This window comes from Scyliorhinus torazame, chromosome 5 (assembly GCF_047496885.1).
Source record: "Scyliorhinus torazame isolate Kashiwa2021f chromosome 5, sScyTor2.1, whole genome shotgun sequence".
Lineage (NCBI taxonomy): Eukaryota > Metazoa > Chordata > Chondrichthyes > Carcharhiniformes > Scyliorhinidae > Scyliorhinus > Scyliorhinus torazame.
The window spans coordinates 5,749,890-5,774,212 of NC_092711.1; the positions used below are offsets into that span (position 1 = coordinate 5,749,890).

The following is a 24,323-nucleotide window of genomic DNA, read 5'->3' on the forward strand; positions in this document are numbered from 1 at the left end:
CATCCTATTCATGCATTGTCAAGATGCCCCTTAAATGTCCCTATCGTCCCTGCTTCCACTACCTCCTCCGGTAGCGAGTTCCAGGCACCCACTACCCTCTGCGTAAAAAACTTGCCTCGTACATCTACTCTAAACCTTGCCCCTCTCACCTTAAACCTATGCCCCCTAGTAATTGACCCCTCTACCCTGGGGAAAAAGCCTCTGACTATCCACTCTGCCTATGCCCCTCATAATTTTGTATACCTCTATCAGGTCGCCCCTCAACCTCCGTCGTTCCAGTGAGAACAAACCGAGTTTATTCAACCGCTCCTCATAGCTAATGCCCTCCATACCGGACAACATTCTGGTAAATCTCTTCTGCACCCTCTCTAAAGCCTCCACATCCTTCTGGTAGTGTGGCGACCAGAATTGAACACTATACTCCAAGTGTGGCCTAACTAAGGTTCTATACAGCTGCAACATGACTTGCCAATTCTTATACTCAATGCCCCGGCCAATGAAGGCAAGCATGCCGTATGCCTTCTTGACTACCTTCTCCACCTGTGTCGCCCCTTTCAGTGACCTGTGGATCTCTATCGGGCCTAAAATCTGGGCCATTCCAGATTGCCCCAGTATGATTTAAACAACACTCTTTGTTCTTTTCACACCAAAGTTGGCTAACTTCACACTTAAGGAGGTTAGGGCGGAGCTGTCTCAAACGTTGGTGAGGCCACAGCTAGCGTGCAGTTCTCGTCGCCACATTATAGGGAGGATGTGATTGCACTGGAGGGAGTGCGGAGATTCACCAGGATGTTGCCTGGGATGGAGCGTTTCAGCTATGAGGAGAGGCTGGATAGGCTGGTGTTGGTGTTCAATGAGGAGCGGTTGAATAAACTCGGTTTGTTCTCACTGGAACGAAGGAGGTTGAGGGGCGACCTGATAGAGGTCTACAAAATTATGAGGGGCCTAGACAGAGTGGACAGTCAGGGGCTTTTCCCCAGGGTAGAGGGGTCAATTACTAGGGGGCAGAGGTTTAAGGTGAGAGGGGCAAGGTTTAGAGTAGATGTACGAGGCAAGTTTTTTACGCAGAGGGTAGTGGGTGCCTGGAACTCGCTACCGGAGGAGGTAGTGGAAGCAGGGACGATAGGGACATTTAAGGGGCATCTTGACAAATACATGAATAGGATGGGAATAGAGGGATATGGACCCAGGAAGTGTAGAAGATTGTAGTTTAGTCGGGCAGCATGGTCGGCACGGGCTTGGAGGGCCGAAGGGCCTGTTCCTGTGCTGTACATTTCCTTGTTCTTTGTTCTTTGTAAGCCCTGACGGCGCCGTAGCAACGCTCGCCATACACCCTGCCGCCCTTTGCACCGCTCCCGCAAAGGGCTGGTGCTGCAGTCTCGGGACGAACGGGGCTGACTGCTCGACCTGTTTTTCCAGACTGTGCAGAGCTAAGAGCTTCCCGCCCCAGGAGCTGATTCAGCGATCAGCAATGCGGACCTTTGGAACTGGTAAACGGCATTCCTACCTCCCCCGGAGATACCTTGGGGAGATAGAGAGGCCCGACCCCTTATGAACTGCCGGAGTTTCCCAATCACCACCGTTTACCATGTCTGACAATCTGTGTTGCGTTTTTTTTGTTTCAGATTATGTCTGTTAAAGTTTTACGCGGAGCAGGTGGCGTCTAGCCCCCGCCCCCACCCCCCCAGGCGATCAGCGAGGAGAGGGCGACAATGTCCGCCAGGGAGGGGCGCCAGTGAGTCTGGAACCCCAAATATGGCCGCCAGCTGACACGGGCAGGGAGGGCAAGCGAACGGCGGTCATATCTGTTCTCAATGTTTGGGCGCGGCGGGGGAGGGGGGATAACCAGCTCATTCCTCGCCTTGGCGACCTTGATCGGAACTAGGCTCAACCGGGTAACTGAGGACGGGGAGTTGACCCCGTAAAGGTAGCTGGGAGGTTTCCGGGAGGGAAGATCCCATGTCCCCAGAAGAGGCAGTGTCAAACTCGGGGGCGCGACCAGTGGGTGGGTCGCGGGCGCATGTCGGGAGGGTGGCGGAGCCGTCCGTCGCGGTTCTCCCAATCGCGCAATTTTGCGTGCAGCAGCCAGCTGTTAAAAACGGCGGATGATCGGCGCGCACGCGCAGTGCGGCCGCATTTTTTTAACCGGTCGCAGCTTTTTGTTTTACAAGTTCGGGGGGGGGGGTTCTATTTGATAAAATTTTACAGGAAAAAGTGCAGAACTTTGGGCAGATGGAGACTCCATTCTTTCCGACACCAGAAGGCTTCACCTTCATCCAACAGGTTCCATTGGAGGAGCGAGTACGAGGGCCAAAGGGACCCAAAACCATTTCCTCCATTTGTGTCAGCAGCAAACAAGGCAAGAGAAAATGGTGGGTCGCTCAGCTCGGCCGGCGTGGGTCGCTCAGCTCGGCCGGCGTGGGTCGCGAAGCTCGGCCGGCGTGGGTCGGGAAGGTCGGCCGGCGTGGGTCGCGAAGCTCGGCCGGCGTGGGTCGCGAAGCTCGGCCGGCGTGGGTCGCGAAGCTCAGCCGGCGTGGGTCGCTCAGGTCGGCCGGCGTGGGTCGCTCAGGTCGGCCGGCGTGGGTCGCGAAGCTCGGCCGGCGTGGGGCGCGAAGCTCGGCCGGCGTGGGTCGCGAAGCTCGGCCGACGTGGGTCACGAAGCTCGGCCGGCGTGGGGCGCGAAGCTCGGCCGGCGTGGGTCGCTCAGGTCGGCCGGCGTGGGTCGCGAAGCTCGGCCGGCGTGGGTCGCTCAGGTCGGCCGGCGTGGGTCGCTCAGGTCGGCCGGCGTGGGTCGCGAAGCTCGGCCGGCGTGGGTCGCGAAGCTCGGCCGGCGTGGGTCGCGAAGGTCGGCCGGCGTGGGTCGCGAAGCTCGGCCGGCGTGGGTCGCGAAGCTCGGCCGGCGTGGGTCGCGAAGCTCGGCCGGCGTGGGTCGCTCAGGTCGGCCGGCGTGGGTCACTCAGGTCGGCCGGCGTGGGTCGCGAAGCTCGGCCGGCGTGGGTCCCGAATGTCGGCCGGCGTGGGTCGCTCAGGTCGGCCTTAGTGGGTCGCTCAGGTCGGCCGGCGTGGGGCGCGAAGCTCGGCCGGCGTGGGTCCCGAAGCTCGGCCGGCGTGGGTCGCGAAGGTCGGCCGGCGTGGGGCGCTCAGGTCGGCCGGCGTGGGTCGCGAAGCTCGGCCGGCGTGGGCCGCGAAGCTCGGCCGGCGTGGGTCGCGAAGCTCGGCCGGCGTGGGTCGCGGAGCTCGGCCGGCGTGGGTCGCGAAGCTCGGCCGGCGTGGGTCGCGAAGCTCGGCCGGCGTGGGTCGCGGAGCTCGGCCGGCGTGGGTCGCGGAGCTCGGCCGGCGTGGGTCGCGAAGCTCGGCCGGCGTGGGTCGCGAAGCTCGGCCGGCGTGGGTCGCGAAGCTCGGCCGGCGTGGGTCGCGAAGCTCGGCCGGCGTGGGTCGCGAAGCTCGGCCGGCGTGGGGCGCGAAGCTCGGCCGGCGTGGGTCGCGAAGCTCGGCCGGCGTGGGTCGCGAAGCTCGGCCGGCGTGGGGCGCGAAGCTCGGCCGGCGTGGGTCCCGAAGGTCGGCCGGCGTGGGTCCCGAAGGTCGGCCGGCGTGGGTCGCTCAGGTCGGCCGGCGTGGGTCGCTCAGGTCGGCCGGCGTGGGGCGCTCAGGTCGGCCGGCGTGGGTCGCTCAGGTCGGCCGACGTGGGTCGCTCAGGTCGGCCGGCGGGGGTTGCGAAGGTCGGCCGGCGGGGGTCGCGAAGCTCGGCCGGCGTGGGTCGCGAAGCTCGGCCGGCGTGGGTCACGAAGCTCGGCCGGCGTGGGTCGCGAAGCTCGGCCGGCGTGGGGCGCGAAGCTCGGCCGGCGTGGGGCGCGAAGCTCGGCCGGCGTGGGGCGCGAAGCTCGGCCGGCGTGGGTCGCGAAGCTCGGCCGGCGTGGGGCGCGAAGCTCGGCCGGCGTGGGTCGCGAAGCTCGGCCGGCGTGGGTCCCGAAGCTCGGCCGGCGTGGGTCCCGAAGCTCGGCCGGCGTGGGTCGCGAAGCTCGGCCGGCGTGGGTCGCGAAGCTCGGCCGGCGTGGGTCGCGAAGCTCGGCCGGCGTGGGTCGGGAAGCTCGGCCGGCGTGGGTCGCGAAGCTCGGCCGGCGTGGGTCGCGAAGCTCGGCCGGCGTGGGTCGCGAAGCTCGGCCGGCGTGGGTCGCGAAGCTCGGCCGGCGTGGGGCGCGAAGCTCGGCCGGCGTGGGTCGCGAAGCTCGGCCGGCGTGGGTCGCTCAGGTCGGCCGGCGTGGGTCGCGAAGCTCGGCCGGCGTGGGTCGCGAAGCTCGGCCGGCGTGGGTCGCGAAGCTCGGCCGGCGTGGGTCGCGAAGCTCGGCCGGCGTGGGTCGCGAAGCTCGGCCGGCGTGGGTCGCTCAGGTCGGCCGGCGTGGGTCGCGAAGCTCGGCCGGCGTGGGTCGCGAAGCTCGGCCGGCGTGGGGCGCGAAGCTCGGCCGGCGTGGGTCGCTCAGGTCGGCCGGCGTGGGTCCCGAAGCTCGGCCGGCGTGGGGCGCGAAGCTCGGCCGGCGTGGGTCGCGAAGCTCGGCCGGCGTGGGTCGCGAAGCTCGGCCGGCGTGGGTCGCGAAGCTCGGCCGGCGTGGGTCGCGAAGCTCGGCCGGCGTGTGTCCCGAAGCTCGGCCGGCGTGGGTCGTGAAGGTCGGCCGGCGTGGGTCGCTCAGGTCGGCCGGCGTGGGTCGCTCAGGTCGGCCGGCGTGGGGCGCGAAGCTCGGCCGGCGTGGGTCCCGAAGCTCGGCCGGCGTGGGGCGCTCAGGTCGGCCGGCGTGGGTCGCGAAGCTCGGCCGGCGTGGGTCGCGAAGCTCGGCCGGCGTGGGTCGCGAAGCTCGGCCGGCGTGGGGCGCGAAGCTCGGCCGGCGTGGGTCGCTCAGGTCGGCCGGCGTGGGCCGCGAAGCTCGGCCGGCGTGGGGCGCGAAGCTCGGCCGGCGTGGGGCGCGAAGCTCGGCCGGCGTGGGTCGCGAAGCTCGGCCGGCGTGGGTCGCGAAGCTCGGCCGGCGTGGGTCGCGAAGCTCGGCCGGCGTGGGGCGCGAAGCTCGGCCGGCGTGGGTCGCGAAGCTCGGCCGGCGTGGGGCGCGAAGCTCGGCCGGCGTGGGTCGCGAAGCTCGGCCGGCGTGGGTCCCGAAGCTCGGCCGGCGTGGGTCGCGAAGCTCGGCCGGCGTGGGGCGCGAAGCTCGGCCGGCGTGGGTCGCGAAGCTCGGCCGGCGTGGGTCCCGAAGCTCGGCCGGCGTGGTTCGCGAAGCTCGGCCGGCGTGGGTCGCGAAGCTCGGCCGGCGTGGGTCGCGAAGCTCGGCCGGCGTGGGGCGCGAAGCTCGGCCGGCGTGGGTCGCGAAGCTCGGCCGGCGTGGGTCGCGAAGCTCGGCCGGCGTGGGTCGCGAAGCTCGGCCGGCGTGGGTCGCGAAGCTCGGCCGGCGTGGGCCGCGAAGCTCGGCCGGCGTGGGTCGCGAAGCTCGGCCGGCGTGGGGCGCGAAGCTCGGCAGGCGTGGGTCGCGAAGCTCGGCCGGCGTGGGCCGCGAAGCTCGGCCGGCGTGGGTCGCGAAGCTCGGCCGGCGTGGGTCGCGAAGCTCGGCCGGCGTGGGTCGCGAAGCTCGGCCGGCGTGGGTCGCGAAGCTCGGCCGGCGTGGGTCGCGAAGCTCGGCCGGCGTGGGTCGCGAAGCTCGGCCGGCGTGGGTCGCTCAGGTCGGCCGGCGTGGGTCGCAAAGCTCGGCCGGCGTGGGGCGCGAAGCTCGGCCGGCGTGGGTCGCGAAGCTCGGCCGGCGTGGGTCGCGAAGCTCGGCCGGCGTGGGTCGCGAAGCTCGGCCGGCGTGGGTCGCGAAGCTCGGCCGGCGTGGGTCGCGAAGCTCGGCCGGCGTGGGTCGCGAAGCTCGGCCGGCGTGGGTCGCGAAGCTCGGCCGGCGTGGGGCGCGAAGCTCGGCCGGCGTGGGTCGCGAAGCTCGGCCGGCGTGGGTCGCTCAGGTCGGCCGGCGTGGGTCGCGAAGCTCGGCCGGCGGGGGTCGCGAAGCTCGGCCGGCGTGGGTCGCGAAGCTCGGCCGGCGTGGGGCGCGAAGCTCGGCCGGCGTGGGTCGCGAAGCTCGGCCGGCGTGGGCCGCGAAGCTCGGCCGGCGTGGGCCGCGAAGCTCGGCCGGCGTGGGTCGCGAAGCTCGGCCGGCGGGGGTCGCGAAGCTCGGCCGGCGTGGGTCGCGAAGCTCGGCCGGCGTGGGTCGCGAAGCTCGGCCGGCGTGGGTCGCGAAGCTCGGCCGGCGTGGGTCGCGAAGCTCGGCCGGCGTGGGTCGCGAAGCTCGGCCGGCGTGGGTCGCGAAGCTCGGCCGGCGTGGGTCGCGAAGCTCGGCCGGCGTGGGTCGCGAAGCTTGGCCGGCGTGGGTCGCGAAGCTCGGCCGGCGTGGGTCGCTCAGCTCGGCCGGCGTGGGTCGCGAAGCTCGGCCGGCGTGGGCCGCGAAGCTCGGCCGGCGTGGGCCGCGAAGCTCGGCCGGCGTGGCTCCCGAAGCTCGGCCGGCGTGGCTCCCGAAGCTCGGCCGGCGTGGGTCGCGAAGCTCGGCCGGCGTGGGTCGCTCAGCTCGGCCGGCGTGGGTCGCGAAGCTCGGCCGGCGTGGGTCGCGAAGCTCGGCCGGCGTGGGTCGCGAAGCTCGGCCGGCGTGGGTCGCGAAGCTCGGCCGGCGTGGGTCGCGAAGCTCGGCCGGCGTGGGTCGCGAAGCTCGGCCGGCGTGGGTCGCGAAGCTCGGCCGGCGTGGGTCGCGAAGCTCGGCCGGCGTGGGTCGCTCAGCTCGGCCGGCGTGGGTCGCTCAGCTCGGCCGGCGTGGGTCGCTCAGCTCGGCCGGCGTGGGTCGCTCAGCTCGGCCGGCGTGGCTCCCGAAGCTCGGCCGGCGTGGCTCCCGAAGCTCGGCCGGCGTGGGTCGCGAAGCTCGGCCGGCGTGGGTCGCTCAGCTCGGCCGGCGTGGGTCGCGAAGCTCGGCCGGCGTGGGTCGCGAAGCTCGGCCGGCGTGGGTCGCGAAGCTCGGCCGGCGTGGGTCGCGAAGCTCGGCCGGCGTGGGTCGCTCAGGTCGGCCGGCGTGGGTCGGGAAGCTCGGCCGGCGTGGGTCGCTCAGGTCGGCCGGCGTGGGTCGCGAAGCTCGGCCGGCGTGGGGCGCGAAGCTCGGCCGGCGTGGGTCGCGAAGCTCGGCCGGCGTGGGCCGCGAAGCTCGGCCGGCGTGGGCCGCGAAGCTCGGCCGGCGAGGGTCGCGAACGTCGGCCGGCGTGGGTCCCGAAGGTCGGCCGGCGTGGGTCGCGAAGCTCGGCCGGCGTGGGTCCCGAATGTCGGCCGGCGTGGGTCGCGAAGCTCGGCCGGCGTGGGTCCCGAAGGTCGGCCGGCGTGGGTCCCGAAGCTCGGCCGGCGTGGGTCGCGAAGCTCGGCCGGCGTGGGGCGCGAAGCTCGGCCGGCGTGGGTCGCTCAGGTCGGCCGGCGTGGGTCGCGAAGCTCGGCCGGCGTGGGTCGCGAAGCTCGGCCGGCGTGGGTCGCGAAGCTCGGCCGGCGTGGGTCCCGAAGGTCGGCCGGCGTGGGTCGCGAAGCTCGGCCGGCGTGGGTCGCGAAGCTCGGCCGGCGTGGGGCGCGAAGCTCGGCCGGCGTGGGTCGCTCAGGTCGGCCGGCGTGGGTCGCGAAGCTCGGCCGGCGTGGGTCGCTCAGGTCGGCCGGCGTGGGGCGCGAAGCTCGGCCGGCGTGGGCCGCGAAGCTCGGCCGGCGTGGGGCGCGAAGCTCGGCCGGCGTGGGGCGCGAAGCTCGGCCGGCGTGGGGCGCGAAGCTCGGCCGGCGTGGGTCGCGAAGGTCGGCCGGCGTGGGGCGCGAATCTCGGCCGGCGTGGGGCGCGAAGCTCGGCCGGCGTGGGTCGCGAAGCTCGGCCGGCGTGGGTCGCGAAGCTCGGCCGGCGTGGGTCCCGAAGGTCGGCCGGCGTGGGTCGCGAAGGTCGGCCGGCGTGGGTCGCGAAGGTCGGCCGGCGTGGGTCGCGAAGGTCGGCTGGCGTGGGTACCGAAGCTCGGCCGGCGTGGGTCGCGAAGCTCGGCCGGCGTGGGTCGCGAAGCTCGGCCGGCGTGGGTACCGAAGCTCGGCCGGCGTGGGTACCGAAGCTCGGCCGGCGTGGGTACCGAAGCTCGGCCGGCGTGGGTACCGAAGCTCGGCCGGCGTGGGTCGCGAAGCTCGGCCGGCGTGGGTACCGAAGCTCGGCCGGCGTGGGTACCGAAGCTCGGCCGGCGTGGGGCGCGAAGCTCGGCCGGCGTGGGTCGCGAAGCTCGGCCGGCGTGGGTCGCGAAGCTCGGCCGGCGTGGGTCGCTTAGGTCGGCCGGCGTGGGTCGCGAAGCTCGGCCGGCGTGGGTCGCGAAGCTCGGCCGGCGTGGGTCGCGAAGGTCGGCCGGCGTGGGTCGCGAAGCTCGGCCGGCGTGGGTCGCGAAGGTCGGCCGGCGTGGGTCGCGAAGCTCGGCCGGCGTGGGTCGCGAAGGTCGGCCGGCGTGGGTCGCGAAGCTCGGCCGGCGTGGGTCGCGAAGGTCGGCCGGCGTGGGTCGCGAAGCTCGGCCGGCGTGGGTCGCGAAGCTCGGCCGGCGTGGGTCGCGAAGCTCGGCCGGCGTGGGTCGCTCAGGTCGGCCGGCGTGGGTCGCGAAGCTCGGCCTGCGTGGGGCGCGAAGCTCGGCCGGCGTGGGCCGCGAAGCTCGGCCGGGGTGGGGCGCGAAGCTCGGCCGGCGTGGGGCGCGAAGCTCGGCCGGCGTGGGTCGCTCAGGTCGGCCGGCGTGGGTCGCGAAGCTCGGCCGGCGTGGGTCGCGAAGCTCGGCCGGCGTGGGTCGCTCAGATCGGCCGGCGTGGGTCGCTCAGATCGGCCGGCGTGGGTCGCTCAGATCGGCCGGCGTGGGTCGCGAAGCTCGGCCGGCGTGGGGCGCGAAGCTCGGCCGGCGTGGGGCGCGAAGCTCGGCCGGCGTGGGGCGCGAAGCTCGGCCGGCGTGGGTCGCGAGGGTCGGCCGGCGTGGGTCGCTCAGGTCGGCCGGCGTGGGTCGCGAAGCTCGGCCGGCGTGGGTCGCGAAGCTCGGCCGGCGTGGGTCGCTCAGATCGGCCGGCATGGGTCGCTCAGATCGGCCGGCGTGGGTCGCGAAGCTCGGCCGGCGTGGGTCGCTCAGATCGGCCGGCGTGGGTCGCTCAGATCGGCCGGCGTGGGTCGCGAAGCTCGGCCGGCGTGGGTCGCTCAGATCGGCCGGCGTGGGTCGCGAAGCTCGGCCGGCGTGGGTCGCTCAGATCGGCCGGCGTGGGTCGCGAAGCTCGGCCGGCGTGGGTCGCTCAGGTCGGCCGGCGTGGGTCGCGAAGCTCGGCCGGCGTGGGTCGCTCAGGTCGGCCGGCCTGGGCCGCGAAGCTCGGCCGGGGTGGGCCGCGAAGCTCGGCCGGCGTGGGTCGCTCAGGTCGGCCGGCGTGGGTCGCGAAGCTCGGCCGGCGTGGGTCGCTCAGGTCGGCCGGCGTGGGTCGCGAAGCTCGGCCGGCGTGGGTCGCTCAGGTCGGCCGGCGTGGGTCGCGAAGCTCGGCCAGCGTGGGGCGCTCAGGTCGGCCGGCGTGGGTCGCGAAGCTCGGCCGGCGTGGGCCGCGAAGCTCGGCCGGCGTGGGTCGCTCAGGTCGGCCGGCGTGGGTCGCGAAGCTCGGCCGGCGTGGGTCGCTCAGGTCGGCCGGCCTGGGCCGCGAAGCTCGGCCGGGGTGGGCCGCGAAGCTCGGCCGGCGTGGGTCGCTCAGGTCGGCCGGCGTGGGTCGCGAAGCTCGGCCGGCGTGGGTCGCGAAGCTCGGCCGGCGTGGGTCGCGAAGCTCGGCCGGCGTGGGCCGCGAAGCTCGGCCGGCGTGGGTCGCGAAGCTCGGCCGGCGTGGGCCGCGAAGCTCGGCCGGCGTGGGTCGCGAAGCTCGGCCGGCGTGGGTCGCGAAGCTCGGCCGGCGTGGGTCGCGAAGCTCGGCCGGCGTGGATCGCTCAGGTCGGCCGGCGTGGGTCGCGAAGCTCGGCCGGCGTGGGTCGCGAAGGTCGGCCGGCGTGGGTCGCGAAGGTCGGCCGGCGTGGGGCGCGAAGCTCGGCCGGCGTGGGTCGCTCAGATCGGCCGGCGTGGGCCGCGAAGCTCGGCCGGCGTGGGTCGCTCAGATCGGCCGGCGTGGGCCGCGAAGCTCGGCCGGCGTGGGTCGCGAAGCTCGGCCGGCGTGGGGCGCGAAGCTCGGCCGGCGTGGGTCGCTCAGATCGGCCGGCGTGGGTCGCGAAGCTCGGCCGGCGTGGGTCGCGAAGCTCGGCCGGCGTGGGTCGCGAAGCTCGGCCGGCGTGGGTCGCGAAGCTCGGCCGGCGTGGGTCGCGAAGCTCGGCCGGCGTGGGTCGCGAAGGTCGGCCGGCGTGGGGCGCGAAGCTCGGCCGGCGTGGGTCGCGAAGGTCGGCCGGCGTGGGGCGCGAAGCTCGGCCGGCGTGGGTCGCTCAGGTCGGCCGGCGTGGATCGCTCAGGTCGGCCGGCGTGGGTCGCGAAGCTCGGCCGGCGTGGGTCGCGAAGGTCGGCCGGCGTGGGTCGCGAAGGTCGGCCGGCGTGGGTCGCGAAGGTCGGCTGGCGTGGGTACCGAAGCTCGGCCGGCGTGGGTCGCGAAGCTCGGCCGGCGTGGGTCGCGAAGCTCGGCCGGCGTGGGTACCGAAGCTCGGCCGGCGTGGGTACCGAAGCTCGGCCGGCGTGGGTACCGAAGCTCGGCCGGCGTGGGTCGCGAAGCTCGGCCGGCGTGGGTCGCGATGCTCGGCCGGCGTGGGGCGCGAAGCTCGGCCGGCGTGGGTCGCGAAGCTCGGCCGGCGTGGGTCGCGAAGCTCGGCCGGCGTGGGTCGCTTAGGTCGGCCGGCGTGGGTCGCGAAGCTCGGCCGGCGTGGGTCGCGAAGCTCGGCCGGCGTGGGTCGCGAAGGTCGGCCGGCGTGGGTCGCGAAGCTCGGCCGGCGTGGGTCGCGAAGGTCGGCCGGCGTGGGTCGCGAAGCTCGGCCGGCGTGGGTCGCGAAGGTCGGCCGGCGTGGGTCGCGAAGCTCGGCCGGCGTGGGTCGCGAAGGTCGGCCGGCGTGGGTCGCGAAGCTCGGCCGGCGTGGGTCGCGAAGCTCGGCCGGCGTGGGTCGCGAAGCTCGGCCGGCGTGGGTCGCTCAGGTCGGCCGGCGTGGGTCGCGAAGCTCGGCCTGCGTGGGGCGCGAAGCTCGGCCGGCGTGGGCCGCGAAGCTCGGCCGGGGTGGGGCGCGAAGCTCGGCCGGCGTGGGGCGCGAAGCTCGGCCGGCGTGGGTCGCTCAGGTCGGCCGGCGTGGGTCGCGAAGCTCGGCCGGCGTGGGTCGCGAAGCTCGGCCGGCGTGGGTCGCTCAGATCGGCCGGCGTGGGTCGCTCAGATCGGCCGGCGTGGGTCGCTCAGATCGGCCGGCGTGGGTCGCGAAGCTCGGCCGGCGTGGGGCGCGAAGCTCGGCCGGCGTGGGGCGCGAAGCTCGGCCGGCGTGGGGCGCGAAGCTCGGCCGGCGTGGGTCGCGAGGGTCGGCCGGCGTGGGTCGCTCAGGTCGGCCGGCGTGGGTCGCGAAGCTCGGCCGGCGTGGGTCGCGAAGCTCGGCCGGCGTGGGTCGCTCAGATCGGCCGGCGTGGGTCCCTCAGATCGGCCGGCGTGGGTCGCGAAGCTCGGCCGGCGTGGGTCGCTCAGATCGGCCGGCGTGGGTCGCTCAGATCGGCCGGCGTGGGTCGCGAAGCTCGGCCGGCGTGGGTCGCTCAGATCGGCCGGCGTGGGTCGCGAAGCTCGGCCGGCGTGGGTCGCTCAGATCGGCCGGCGTGGGTCGCTCAGATCGGCCGGCGTGGGTCGCGAAGCTCGGCCGGCGTGGGTCGCTCAGGTCGGCCGGCGTGGGTCGCGAAGCTCGGCCGGCGTGGGTCGCTCAGGTCGGCCGGCCTGGGCCGCGAAGCTCGGCCGGGGTGGGCCGCGAAGCTCGGCCGGCGTGGGTCGCTCAGGTCGGCCGGCGTGGGTCGCGAAGCTCGGCCGGCGTGGGTCGCTCAGGTCGGCCGGCGTGGGTCGCGAAGCTCGGCCGGCGTGGGTCGCTCAGGTCGGCCGGCGTGGGTCGCGAAGCTCGGCCAGCGTGGGGCGCTCAGGTCGGCCGGCGTGGGTCGCGAAGCTCGGCCGGCGTGGGCCGCGAAGCTCGGCCGGCGTGGGTCGCTCAGGTCGGCCGGCGTGGGTCGCGAAGCTCGGCCGGCGTGGGTCGCTCAGGTCGGCCGGCCTGGGCCGCGAAGCTCGGCCGGGGTGGGCCGCGAAGCTCGGCCGGCGTGGGTCGCTCAGGTCGGCCGGCGTGGGTCGCGAAGCTCGGCCGGCGTGGTTCGCGAAGCTCGGCCGGCGTGGGTCGCGAAGCTCGGCCGGCGTGGGCCGCGAAGCTCGGCCGGCGTGGGCCGCGAAGCTCGGCCGGCGTGGGTCGCGAAGCTCGGCCGGCGTGGGTCGCGAAGCTCGGCCGGCGTGGGTCGCGAAGCTCGGCCGGCGTGGGTCGCTCAGGTCGGCCGGCGTGGATCGCTCAGGTCGGCCGGCGTGGGTCGCGAAGCTCGGCCGGCGTGGGTCGCGAAGGTCGGCCGGCGTGGGGCGCGAAGCTCGGCCGGCGTGGGTCGCTCAGATCGGCCGGCGTGGGCCGCGAAGCTCGGCCGGCGTGGGTCGCTCAGATCGGCCGGTGTGGGCCGCGAAGCTCGGCCGGCGTGGGTCGCGAAGCTCGGCCGGCGTGGGGCGCGAAGCTCGGCCGGCGTGGGTCGCTCAGATCGGCCGGCGTGGGTCGCGAAGCTCGGCCGGCGTGGGTCGCGAAGCTCGGCCGGCGTGGGTCGCGAAGCTCGGCCGGCGTGGGTCGCGAAGCTCGGCCGGCGTGGGGCGCGAAGCTCGGCCGGCGTGGGGCGCGAAGCTCGGCCGGCGTGGGTCGCGAAGGTCAGCCGGCGTGGGGCGCGAAGCTCGGCCGGCGTGGGTCGCTCAGGTCGGCCGGCGTGGATCGCTCAGGTCGGCCGGCGTGGGTCGCGAAGCTCGGCCGGCGTGGGTCGCGAAGGTCGGCCGGCGTGGGGCGCGAAGCTCGGCCGGCGTGGGTCGCTCAGATCGGCCGGCGTGGGGCGCGAAGCTCGGCCGGCGTGGGTCGCGAAGGTCAGCCGGCGTGGGGCGCGAAGCTCGGCCGGCGTGGGTCGCTCAGGTCGGCCGGCGTGGATCGCTCAGGTCGGCCGGCGTGGGTCGCGAAGCTCGGCCGGCGTGGGGCGCGAAGCTCGGCCGGCGTGGGGCGCGAAGCTCGGCCGGCGTGGGTCGCTCAGATCGGCCGGCGTGGGCCGCGAAGCTCGGCCGGCGTGGGTCGCTCAGATCGGCCGGCGTGGGCCGCGAAGCTCGGCCGGCGTGGGGCGCGAAGCTCGGCCGGCGTGGGGCGCGAAGCTCGGCCGGCGTGGGGCGCGAAGCTCGGCCGGCGTGGGTCGCGAAGCTCGGCCGGCGTGGGGCGCGAAGCTCGGCCGGCGTGGGTCGCGAAGCTCGGCCGGCGTGGGTCGCGAAGCTCGGCCGGCGTGGGGCGCGAAGCTCGGCCAGCGTGGGTCGCGAAGGTCGGCCGGCGTGGGGCGCGAAGCTCGGCCGGCGTGGGGCGCGAAGCTCGGCCGGCGTGGGGCGCGAAGCTCGGCCGGCGTGGGTCGCGAAGCTCGGCCGGCGTGGGGCGCGAAGCTCGGCCGGCGTGGGTCGCGAAGCTCGGCCGGCGTGGGTCGCGAAGCTCGGCCGGCGTGGGGCGCGAAGCTCGGCCAGCGTGGGTCGCGAAGGTCGGCCGGCGTGGGGCGCGAAGCTCGGCCGGCGTGGGTCGCGAAGGTCGGCCGGCGTGGGGCGCGAAGCTCGGCCGGCGTGGGTCGCGAAGCTCGGCCGGCGTGGGTCGCGAAGCTCGGCCGGCGTGGGTCGCGAAGCTCGGCCGGCGTGGGTCGCGAAGCTCGGCCGGCGTGGGTCGCTCAGGTCGGCCGGCGTGGGTCGCTCAGGTCGGCCGGCGTGGCTCCCGAAGCTCGGCCGGCGTGGGTCGCGAAGCTCGGCCGGCGTGGGTCGCAAAGGTCGGCCGGCGTGGGTCGCGAAGCTCGGCCGGCGTGGGGCGCGAAGGTCGGCCGGCGTGGGGCGCTCAGGTCGGCCGGCGTGGGTCGCGAAGCTCGGCCGGCGTGGGTCGCGAAGCTCGGCCGGCGTGGGCCGCGAAGCTCGGCCGGCGTGGGGCGCTAAGGTCGGCCGGCGTGGGTCGCGAAGCTCGGCCGGCGTGGGGCGCTAAGGTCGGCCGGCGTGGGTCGCGAAGCTCGGCCGGCGTGGGCCGCGAAGCTCGGCCGGCGTGGGCCGCGAAGCTCGGCCGGCGTGGGTCGCGAAGCTCGGCCGGCGTGGGTCGCGAAGCTCGGCCGGCGTGGGTCGCGAAGCTCGGCCGGCGTGGGTCGCGAAGCTCGGCCGGCGTGGGTCGCGAAGCTCGGCCGGCGTGGGTCGCGAAGCTCGGCCGGCGTGGGTCGCGAAGCTCGGCCGGCGTGGGGCGCGAAGCTCGGCTGGCGTGGGTACCGAAGCTCGGCCGGCGTGGGTCGCGAAGCTCGGCCGGCGTGGGTCGCTCAGGTCGGCCGGCGTGGGTCGCGAAGCTCGGCCGGCGTGGGGCGCGAAGCTCGGCCGGCGTGGGTCGCGAAGCTCGGCCGGCGTGGGTCGCTCAGGTCGGCCGGCGTGGGTACCGAAGCTCGGCCGGCGTGGGTCGCGAAGCTCGGCCGGCGTGGGTCCCGAAGGTCGGCCGGCGTGGGTCGCGAAGCTCGGCCGGCGGGGGTCGCGAAGCTCGGCCGGCGGGGGTCGCGAAGCTCGGCCGGCGGGGGTCGCGAAGCTCGGCCGGCGTGGGTCGCGAAGCTCGGCCGGCGTGGGTCGCGAAGCTCGGCCGGCGTGGGTCGCGGAGGTCGGCCGGCGTGGGTCGCGAAGCTCGGCCGGCGTGGGTCGCTCAGGTCGGCCGGCGTGGGTCGCGAAGCTCGGCCGGCGTGGGTCGCTCAGGTCGGCCGGCCTGGGCCGCGAAGCTCGGCCGGGGTGGGCCGCGAAGCTCGGCCGGCGTGGGTCGCTCAGGTCGGCCGGCGTGGGTCGCGAAGCTCGGCCGGCGTGGTTCGCGAAGCTCGGCCGGCGTGGGTCGCGAAGCTCGGCCGGCGTGGGCCGCGAAGCTCGGCCGGCGTGGGCCGCGAAGCTCGGCCGGCGTGGGTCGCGAAGCTCGGCCGGCGTGGGTCGCGAAGCTCGGCCGGCGTGGGTCGCGAAGCTCGGCCGGCGTGGGTCGCGAAGCTCGGCCGGCGTGGGGCGCGAAGCTCGGCCGGCGTGGGTCGCTCAGATCGGCCGGCGTGGGTCGCGAAGCTCGGCCGGCGTGGGTCGCGAAGCTCGGCCGGCGTGGGTCGCGAAGCTCGGCCGGCGTGGGTCGCGAAGCTCGGCCGGCGTGGGGCGCGAAGCTCGGCCGGCGTGGGGCGCGAAGCTCGGCCGGCGTGGGTCGCGAAGGTCAGCCGGCGTGGGGCGCGAAGCTCGGCCGGCGTGGGTCGCTCAGGTCGGCCGGCGTGGATCGCTCAGGTCGGCCGGCGTGGGTCGCGAAGCTCGGCCGGCGTGGGTCGCGAAGGTCGGCCGGCGTGGGGCGCGAAGCTCGGCCGGCGTGGGTCGCTCAGATCGGCCGGCGTGGGGCGCGAAGCTCGGCCGGCGTGGGTCGCGAAGGTCAGCCGGCGTGGGGCGCGAAGCTCGGCCGGCGTGGGTCGCTCAGGTCGGCCGGCGTGGATCGCTCAGGTCGGCCGGCGTGGGTCGCGAAGCTCGGCCGGCGTGGGGCGCGAAGCTCGGCCGGCGTGGGGCGCGAAGCTCGGCCGGCGTGGGTCGCTCAGATCGGCCGGCGTGGGCCGCGAAGCTCGGCCGGCGTGGGTCGCTCAGATCGGCCGGCGTGGGCCGCGAAGCTCGGCCGGCGTGGGGCGCGAAGCTCGGCCGGCGTGGGGCGCGAAGCTCGGCCGGCGTGGGGCGCGAAGCTCGGCCGGCGTGGGTCGCGAAGCTCGGCCGGCGTGGGGCGCGAAGCTCGGCCGGCGTGGGTCGCGAAGCTCGGCCGGCGTGGGTCGCGAAGCTCGGCCGGCGTGGGGCGCGAAGCTCGGCCAGCGTGGGTCGCGAAGGTCGGCCGGCGTGGGGCGCGAAGCTCGGCCGGCGTGGGGCGCGAAGCTCGGCCGGCGTGGGGCGCGAAGCTCGGCCGGCGTGGGTCGCGAAGCTCGGCCGGCGTGGGGCGCGAAGCTCGGCCGGCGTGGGTCGCGAAGCTCGGCCGGCGTGGGTCGCGAAGCTCGGCCGGCGTGGGGCGCGAAGCTCGGCCAGCGTGGGTCGCGAAGGTCGGCCGGCGTGGGGCGCGAAGCTCGGCCGGCGTGGGTCGCGAAGGTCGGCCGGCGTGGGGCGCGAAGCTCGGCCGGCGTGGGTCGCGAAGCTCGGCCGGCGTGGGTCGCGAAGCTCGGCCGGCGTGGGTCGCGAAGCTCGGCCGGCGTGGGTCGCGAAGCTCGGCCGGCGTGGGTCGCTCAGGTCGGCCGGCGTGGGTCGCTCAGGTCGGCCGGCGTGGCTCCCGAAGCTCGGCCGGCGTGGGTCGCGAAGCTCGGCCGGCGTGGGTCGCAAAGGTCGGCCGGCGTGGGTCGCGAAGCTCGGCCGGCGTGGGGCGCGAAGGTCGGCCGGCGTGGGGCGCTCAGGTCGGCCGGCGTGGGTCGCGAAGCTCGGCCGGCGTGGGTCGCGAAGCTCGGCCGGCGTGGGCCGCGAAGCTCGGCCGGCGTGGGGCGCTAAGGTCGGCCGGCGTGGGTCGCGAAGCTCGGCCGGCGTGGGGCGCTAAGGTCGGCCGGCGTGGGTCGCGAAGCTCGGCCGGCGTGGGCCGCGAAGCTCGGCCGGCGTGGGCCGCGAAGCTCGGCCGGCGTGGGTCGCGAAGCTCGGCCGGCGTGGGTCGCGAAGCTCGGCCGGCGTGGGTCGCGAAGCTCGGCCGGCGTGGGTCGCGAAGCTCGGCCGGCGTGGGTCGCGAAGCTCGGCCGGCGTGGGTCGCGAAGCTCGGCCGGCGTGGGTCGCGAAGCTCGGCCGGCGTGGGGCGCGAAGCTCGGCTGGCGTGGGTACCGAAGCTCGGCCGGCGTGGGTCGCGAAGCTCGGCCGGCGTGGGTCGCTCAGGTCGGCCGGCGTGGGTCGCGAAGCTCGGCCGGCGTGGGGCGCGAAGCTCGGCCGGCGTGGGTCGCGAAGCTCGGCCGGCGTGGGTCGCTCAGGTCGGCCGGCGTGGGTACCGAAGCTCGGCCGGCGTGGGTCGCGAAGCTCGGCCGGCGTGGGTCCCGAAGGTCGGCCGGCGTGGGTCGCGAAGCTCGGCCGGCGGGGGTCGCGAAGCTCGGCCGGCGGGGGTCGCGAAGCTCGGCCGGCGGGGGTCGCGAAGCTCGGCCGGCGTGGGTCGCGAAGCTCGGCCGGCGTGGGTCGCGAAGCTCGGCCGGCGTGGGTCGCGGAGGTCGGCCGGCGTGGGTCGCGAAGCTCGGCCGGCGTGGGTCGCGAAGCTCGGCCGGCGTGGGTCGCGAAGCTCGGCCGGCGTGGGTCGCGAAGCTCGGCCGGCGTGGGTCGCGAAGCTCGGCCGTCGTGGGTCGCGAACGTCGGCCGGCGTGGGTCGCGAACGTCGGCCGGCGTGGGTCGCGAACGTCGGCCGGCGTGGGTCGCGAAGGTCGGCCGGCGTGGGTCGCGAAGGTCGGCCGGCGTGGGTCGCGAAGCTCGGCCGGCGTGGGTCGCGAAGCTCGGCCGGCGTGGGTCGCGAAGCTCGGCCGGCGTGGGTCGCGAAGCTCGGCCGGCGTGGGTCGCGAACGTCGGCCGGCGTGGGTCGCGAAGCTCGGCCGGCGTGGGTCGCGAAGCTCGGCCGGCGTGGGTCGCGGAGGTCGGCCAGCGTGGGTCCCGAAGGTCGGCCGGCGTGGGTCGCGAAGCTCGGCCGGCGTGGGTCGCGAAGCTCGGCCGGCGTGGGTCGCGAAGCTCGGCCGGCGTGGGTCGCGAACGTCGGCCGGCGTGGGTCGCGAAGCTCGGCCGGCGTGGGTCGCGAAGCTCGGCCGGCGTGGGTCGCGGAGGTCGGCCAGCGTGGGTCCCGAAGGTCGGCCGGCGTGGGTCGCGAAGCTCGGCCGGCGTGGGTCGCAAAGCTCGGCCGGCGTGGGTCGCTCAGGTCGGCCGGCGTGGGTACCGAAGCTCGGCCGGCGTGGGTCGCGAAGCTCGGCCGGCGTGGGTCCCGAAGGTCGGCCGGCGTGGGTCGCGAAGCTCGGCCGGCGGGGGTCGCGAAGCTCGGCCGGCGGGGGTCGCGAAGCTCGGCCGGCGGGGGTCGCGAAGCTCGGCCGGCGTGGGTCGCGGAGGTCGGCCGGCGTGGGTCGCGAAGCTCGGCCGGCGTGGGTCGCGAAGCTCGGCCGGCGTGGGTCGCGAAGCTCGGCCGGCGTGGGTCGCGAAGCTCGGCCGGCGTGGGTCGCGAAGCTCGGCCGGCGTGGGTCGCGAAGCTCGCCCGGCGTGGGTCGCGAACGTCGGCCGGCGTGGGTCGCGAACGTCGGCCGGCGTGGGTCGCGAAGGTCGGCCGGCGTGGGTCGCGAAGGTCGGCCGGCGTGGGTCGCGAAGCTCGGCCGGCGTGGGTCGCGAAGCTCGGCCGGCGTGGGTCGCGAAGCTCGGCCGGCGTGGGTCGCGAAGCTCGGCCGGCGTGGGTCGCGAACGTCGGCCGGCGTGGGTCGCGAAGCTCGGCCGGCGTGGGTCGCGAAGCTCGGCCGGCGTGGGTCGCGGAGGTCGGCCAGCGTGGGTCCCGAAGGTCGGCCGGCGTGGGTCGCGAAGCTCGGCCGGCGTGGGTCGCAAAGCTCGGCCGGCGTGGGTCGCGGAGGTCGGCCGGCGTGGGTCCCGAAGGTCGGATTCACTAGGTTAATCCCAGAGCTGAAGGGGTTGGATTACGAGGAGAGGTTGAGTAGACTGGGACTGTACTTGTTGGAATTTAGAAGGATGAGGGGGGATCTTATAGAAACATATAAGATTATGAAGGGAATAGATAGGATAGAAACAGGTTGTTTCCACTGGCGGGTGAAAGCAGAACTAGGGGGCATAGCCTCAAAATAAGGGGAAGTAGATTTAGGACTGAGTTTAGGAGGAACTTCACCCAAAGGGTTGTGAATCTACGGAATTCCTTGCCCAGTGAAGCAGTTGAGGCTCCTTCATTAAATAAGACCATGAGACATAGGAGCAGAATTAGGCCACTCGGCCCATCGAGTCTGCTCCGCCATTCAATCATGACTGATATTTTTCTCATCCCCATTCTCCTGTCTTCTCCCCATAACCCCTGATCCCCTTATTGATCAAGAACCTATCTATCTCTGTCTTAGAGATACTCAGTGATTTGGCCTCCACAGCCGTCTGTGGCAAAGAGTTCCAGATTCACCGCCCTCTGGCTGAAGAAATTCCTCCTCATCTCTGTTTTAAAGGATCGTCCCTTTAGTCTGAGATTGTGTCCTCTGCTTCTAATTGTTCCTACAAGTGGAAACATCCTCTCCACGTCCACTCTATCCAGGCCTCGCAGTATCCTGTAAGTTTCAATAAGATCCCCCCTCATCCTTCTAAACTCCAACGAGTACAGACCCAGAGTCCTCAACCGTTCCTCATACGACAAGTTCTTCATTCCAGGGATCATTCTTGTGAACCTCCTCTGGACCCTTTCCAAGGCAGCACATCCTTCCTTAGATACTGGGCCCAAAACTGCTCACAATACTCCAAATGAGGTCTGACCAGAGCCTGAATCAGCCTCAGAAGTACATCCCTGGTCTTGTATTCTAGCCCTCTCGACGTGAATGCGAACATTGCATTTGCCTTCCTAACTGCCGACTGAACCTCATGTTAATCTTCAGAGAATCGTGAACAAGGACTCCCAAGTCCCTTTGTGCTTCTGATTTCCGAAGCATTTCCCCATTTAGAAAATAGTCTCTGCCCAAATTCCTCCTTCCAAAGTGCACAACCTCACACTTTTCCACATTGTATTTCATCTGCCACTTCATTGCCCACTCTCCTAGCCTGTCCAAATCCTTCTGCAGCCCGCCTACTTCCTCAATACTACCTGTCCCTCTACAGATCTCTGTATCATCTGCAAACTTAGCAACAGTGCCTTCATTCCGTCCTCCAGAACATGAAGAATAAAGGGATTAAGGGTTATGGTGTCCAGGCCGGAAAGTGGAGCTGAGTCCACAAAAGATCAGCCAGGATCTCTGTTATAACCTGCCTGCTTACCATTGGCTGGGGACTAATGACGATCCCACGATCCTGTGGGAGTATGAGCTTCCCCAATGAGGGGGGCGGAGAAACCATTAGTAAACTCCATGTATAAATAAAGCTGGCCAGTTTGGAACCAGCAGGAAGGAGTGTGCAGCAAGGGAAGTTGCTGTTGCATATATATGTTATTGTAAATAAATGTTATTACTTTGTATCCTTAAAACTAGTGCTGGATTCTTCGTGGCCCTCACAAAAATCTCATTGAATGGCGGAGCAGGCTCGAGGGGCCAGATGGCCTACTCCTGCTCCTAGTTCTTATAGAACAATGAAAAGTACAGCACAGGAACAGGCCCTTCGGCCCTCCAAGCCCGTGCCGACCATGCTGCCCGACTAAATTACTATCTTCTACACTTCCTGGGTCCGTATCCCTCTATTCCCATCCTATTCATGTATTTGTCAAGATGCCCCTTAAATGTCACTATCGTCCCTGCTTCCACCACCTCCTCCGGTAGTGAGTTCATAGAATTTACAGTGCAGAAGGTGGCCATTCGGCCCATCGAGTCTGCACCGGCTCTTGGAAAGAGCACCCTACCCAAGGTCAACACCTCCACCCTATCCCCATAACCCAGTAACCCCACCCAACACTAAGGGCAATTTTGGACACTAAGGGCAATTTATCATGGCCAATCCACCTAACCTGCACATCTTTGGACTGTGGGAGGAAACCGGAGCACCCGGAGGAAACCCACGCAGACACGGGGAGGATGTGCAGACTCCGCACAGACAGTGACCCAAGCCGGAATCGAACCTAGGACCCTGGAGCTGTGAAGCAATTGTGCTATCCACAATGCTACCGTGCTGCCCCTAAAACCCTTAAAAAAGTTCTAAAACAAAACTTATTATGAATACGTAATTAATCTTTTTAACTTCACAGAGAACAAAGAGAACAGCTTACAATTACTCCTTAACACTACTACTCAATTCCCCATTAAACAACAAAAGAACCATACAGCTCTGAATCCATCTACAATGAGAATAGCTTAGATTAATACGTGCTTTATGAAACAAATTTGGGTCTGGTTAGAACCTCTTCAGACTCTGGCTGAATCTCTTCAAAAAGCTGTTTCACCTGGCATGTTTCAGTTTCTTCCTCCAGAACCTCCACCAGAACTCCACCAGAACCTAGTGAGTTCCAGGCACCCACTACCCTCTGTGTAAAAAACTTGCCTCGTACATCTCTAAACCTTGCCCCTCTCACCTTAAACCTCTGCCCCCTAGTTATTGACCCCTCTACCCTGGGGAAAAGCCTCTGACTAGGAGATTCACTAGGTTGATCCCAGAGTTGAGGGGATTAGATTATGACGAGAGGTTGAGTAGACTGGGACTGTACTCATTGGAGTTTAGAAGGATGCGGGGGGATCTTATTGAGACATATAAAATTATGAAGGGAATAGATAGGATAGATGCGGGCAGGTTGTTTCCACTGGTCGGGTGAAAGCAGAACTAGGGGGCATAGCCTCAAAATAAGGGGAAGTAGATTTAGGACGGAGTGTAGGAGGAACTTCTTCACCCAAAGGGTTGTGAATCTCTGGAATTCCTTGCCCAGTGAAGCAGTTGAGGCTCCTTCTTTAAACGTTTTTAAGAAAAAGATAGATACCTTTCTAAAGAATAAAGGGATTAAGGGTTATGGTGTTCGGGCCGGAAAGTGGAGCTGAGTCCACTAAGATCAGCCATGATCTCATTGAATGGTGGAGCAGGCTCGAGGGGCCAGATGGCCTCCTCCTGCTCCTAGTTCTTATGTTCTTATGACTATCCACTCTGTCTATGCCCCTCATAATTTTGTATACCTCTATCAGGTCGCCCCTCAACCTCCGTCGTTCCAGTGAGAACAAACCGAGTTTATTCAACCGCTCCTCATAGCTAACGCCCTCCATACCAGGCCAACATCTTCTGACCCTCTCTAAAGCCTGGTCTTATGTACAGCTGAAATGTAAATATATAGGTCTTGGACTCATTTTCACAACTGAAGATGATGCATAAAATGGCCCCAGCTTCGTTTGAGGCACATTGTCCAGGTTGCTGTCTCTGATTGGAAAGGTGAGCCAATAATTCTGGTGAGCAATAATTCTTTGAGATCTGGACTGCAATTCAGCGACCCCGCCACAGGCAGTGACCTAAGCCGGGAATCGAACCGGGGTCCCTGGCGTCGTGAAGCAACAGTGCTGACCAACTGCCCTACCGTGCCACGGCAAAATGTCGTCTCTGGAAAGCACAAATCGCTGCAGTCCGTGCTACTAAATGGAGCTAAGAGCTGTGATCACGGACAGTCCAATGAGCAGATGAAAGCAGGAATGCAAAGGATGGAGCATACCACAGCCAACCAGCTCTGCTAGAATTGAACCCTCAGCTTTCCCTGTCACTGAAACAGGGGTTGAAGAATATTTATCGATCAGAAATCAACCAAGTATTTTCCTCAGCGCTGACAAAACTGCTTGCTTCTATTATTTTTTTTTTACCCCTTTCCACCCCCTCTGTGTTTGACTATCTTGTGTATTGAAGTGAATTAACCAATAATTCTTCGAAAAATACCCTTGGCTGTCCATTAATTACAGTCACTAGGTTTGTAAATTTAAAACACAACTACCGTTTATTTACAAAACGAACATTAATGAAATACGCAGGAAATACAGCTGGTTAACTAACATCTAATACTTAATTCCCCACTTTAACCTGCCCCCAATCTACAACCCTCTCTAGCTCCTAAACCTCCTCCAGCCCCCTACACCCCTCCCTATCTCTGTAACCTCCTCCAGCCCCCTACAACCCTCCCTATCTCTGTATCCTCATCCAGCCCCCTACAACCCTCCCTATCTCTGTAACCTCCTCCAGCCCCCTACACCCCTCCCTATCTCTGTAACCTCCTCCAGCCCCCTACAACACTTCCTATCTCTGTATCCTCCTCCAGCCCCCTACACCCCTCCCTATCTCTGTAACCTCCTCCATCCCCTACAACCCTCCCTATCTCAGTAACCCCCTCCAGCCCCTACAACCCTCCATATCTCTGTAACCTCCTCCAGCCCCTACAACCCTCCCTATCGCTGTATCCTCCACCAGCCCCCTATAATCCTCTCTATCTCTGTAACCTCCTGCAGCCCACTACAACCATCCCTATCTCTGTATCCTCCTCCAGCCCCCTACAACCCTCCCTATCTCTGTATCCTCCTCCAGCCCCCTACAACCCTCCCTATCTCTGGAACCTCCTACAGCCCCTACAACCCTCCCTATCTCTGTAACCTCCTCCAGCCCCTACACCGCTCCCTATCCCTGTAACCTCCTCCAGCCCCCTACAACCCTCCCTATCTCTGTAACCTACTCCAGCCCCCTACAACCCTCCCTATCTCTGTAACCTCCTCCAGCCCCCTACAATGCTCCCTATCTCTGTAAGCTCCTCCAGCCCCCTACAACCCTCCCTATTTCTGTAACCTCCTCCAGCCCGTACAACCCTCCCTATCTCTGTATCCTCCTCCAGCCCCCTACAACCCTCCCTATCTCTGTAACCTCCTCCAGCCCGTACAACCCTCCTATCTCTGTAATCTCCTCCAGCCCCCTACAACCATCCCTAACTCTGTAACCTCGTCCAGCCCCCTACAACCCTCCCTATCTCTGTAACCTCCTCCAGCCCCTACAACCCTCCCTATCTCCGAAACATCCTCCAGCCCCGAGGATCCTGCCTATCTCTGTATCCTCCTCCAGTCCCCTACAACTCTCCCTATCTCTGTAACCTCCTCCAGCCCCCTACAACCATCCCTAACTCTGCAACCTCCTCCAGCCCCCTACAACCGACCCTATCTCTGTATCCTCCTCCAGCCCCTTAGAACCGACCCTATCTCTGTAACGTCCTCCAGTCCCTACAACCCTGTCTCCAGTCCCGACGACCCTCCCTATCTCTGTAACCTCCTCCAGCCCCTACAACCCTCCCTATCTCTGTAACCTCCTCCAGCCCCCCACAACACTCCCTATATCTGTAACCTCCTCCAGCCCCTACAACCCTCCCTATCTCGGTAACGTCCTCCAGTCCCTACAACCCTCCCTCCAGTCCAGATGACCCTCCCTATCTCTGTAA

The 24,323-nt window shown here is 69.5% G+C and overlaps 2 protein-coding genes across 2 annotated transcripts in view; one reads left to right on the forward strand and one right to left on the reverse strand.

Annotated features, from left to right (window-relative positions):
* The window catches only part of LOC140422584 (gap junction alpha-5 protein-like), a 120,467-nt gene extending 99,299 nt beyond the window's left edge, over positions 1 to 21,168 (forward strand). The window contains 1 exon segment of the mRNA XM_072507592.1: positions 21,135 to 21,168. Within this exon segment, the coding sequence (XP_072363693.1) occupies positions 21,135 to 21,168 (34 nt within the window).
* Positions 21,169 to 21,188: 20 nt separating this feature from the next.
* Positions 21,189 to 24,323, reverse strand: part of LOC140422585 (type 1 phosphatidylinositol 4,5-bisphosphate 4-phosphatase-like) — a 64,320-nt gene continuing 61,185 nt past the window's right edge. Inside the window, exon 6 of the mRNA XM_072507593.1 lies at positions 21,189 to 21,224. Within this exon, the coding sequence (XP_072363694.1) occupies positions 21,189 to 21,224 (36 nt within the window). The remainder of the gene's footprint in view (positions 21,225 to 24,323) is intronic.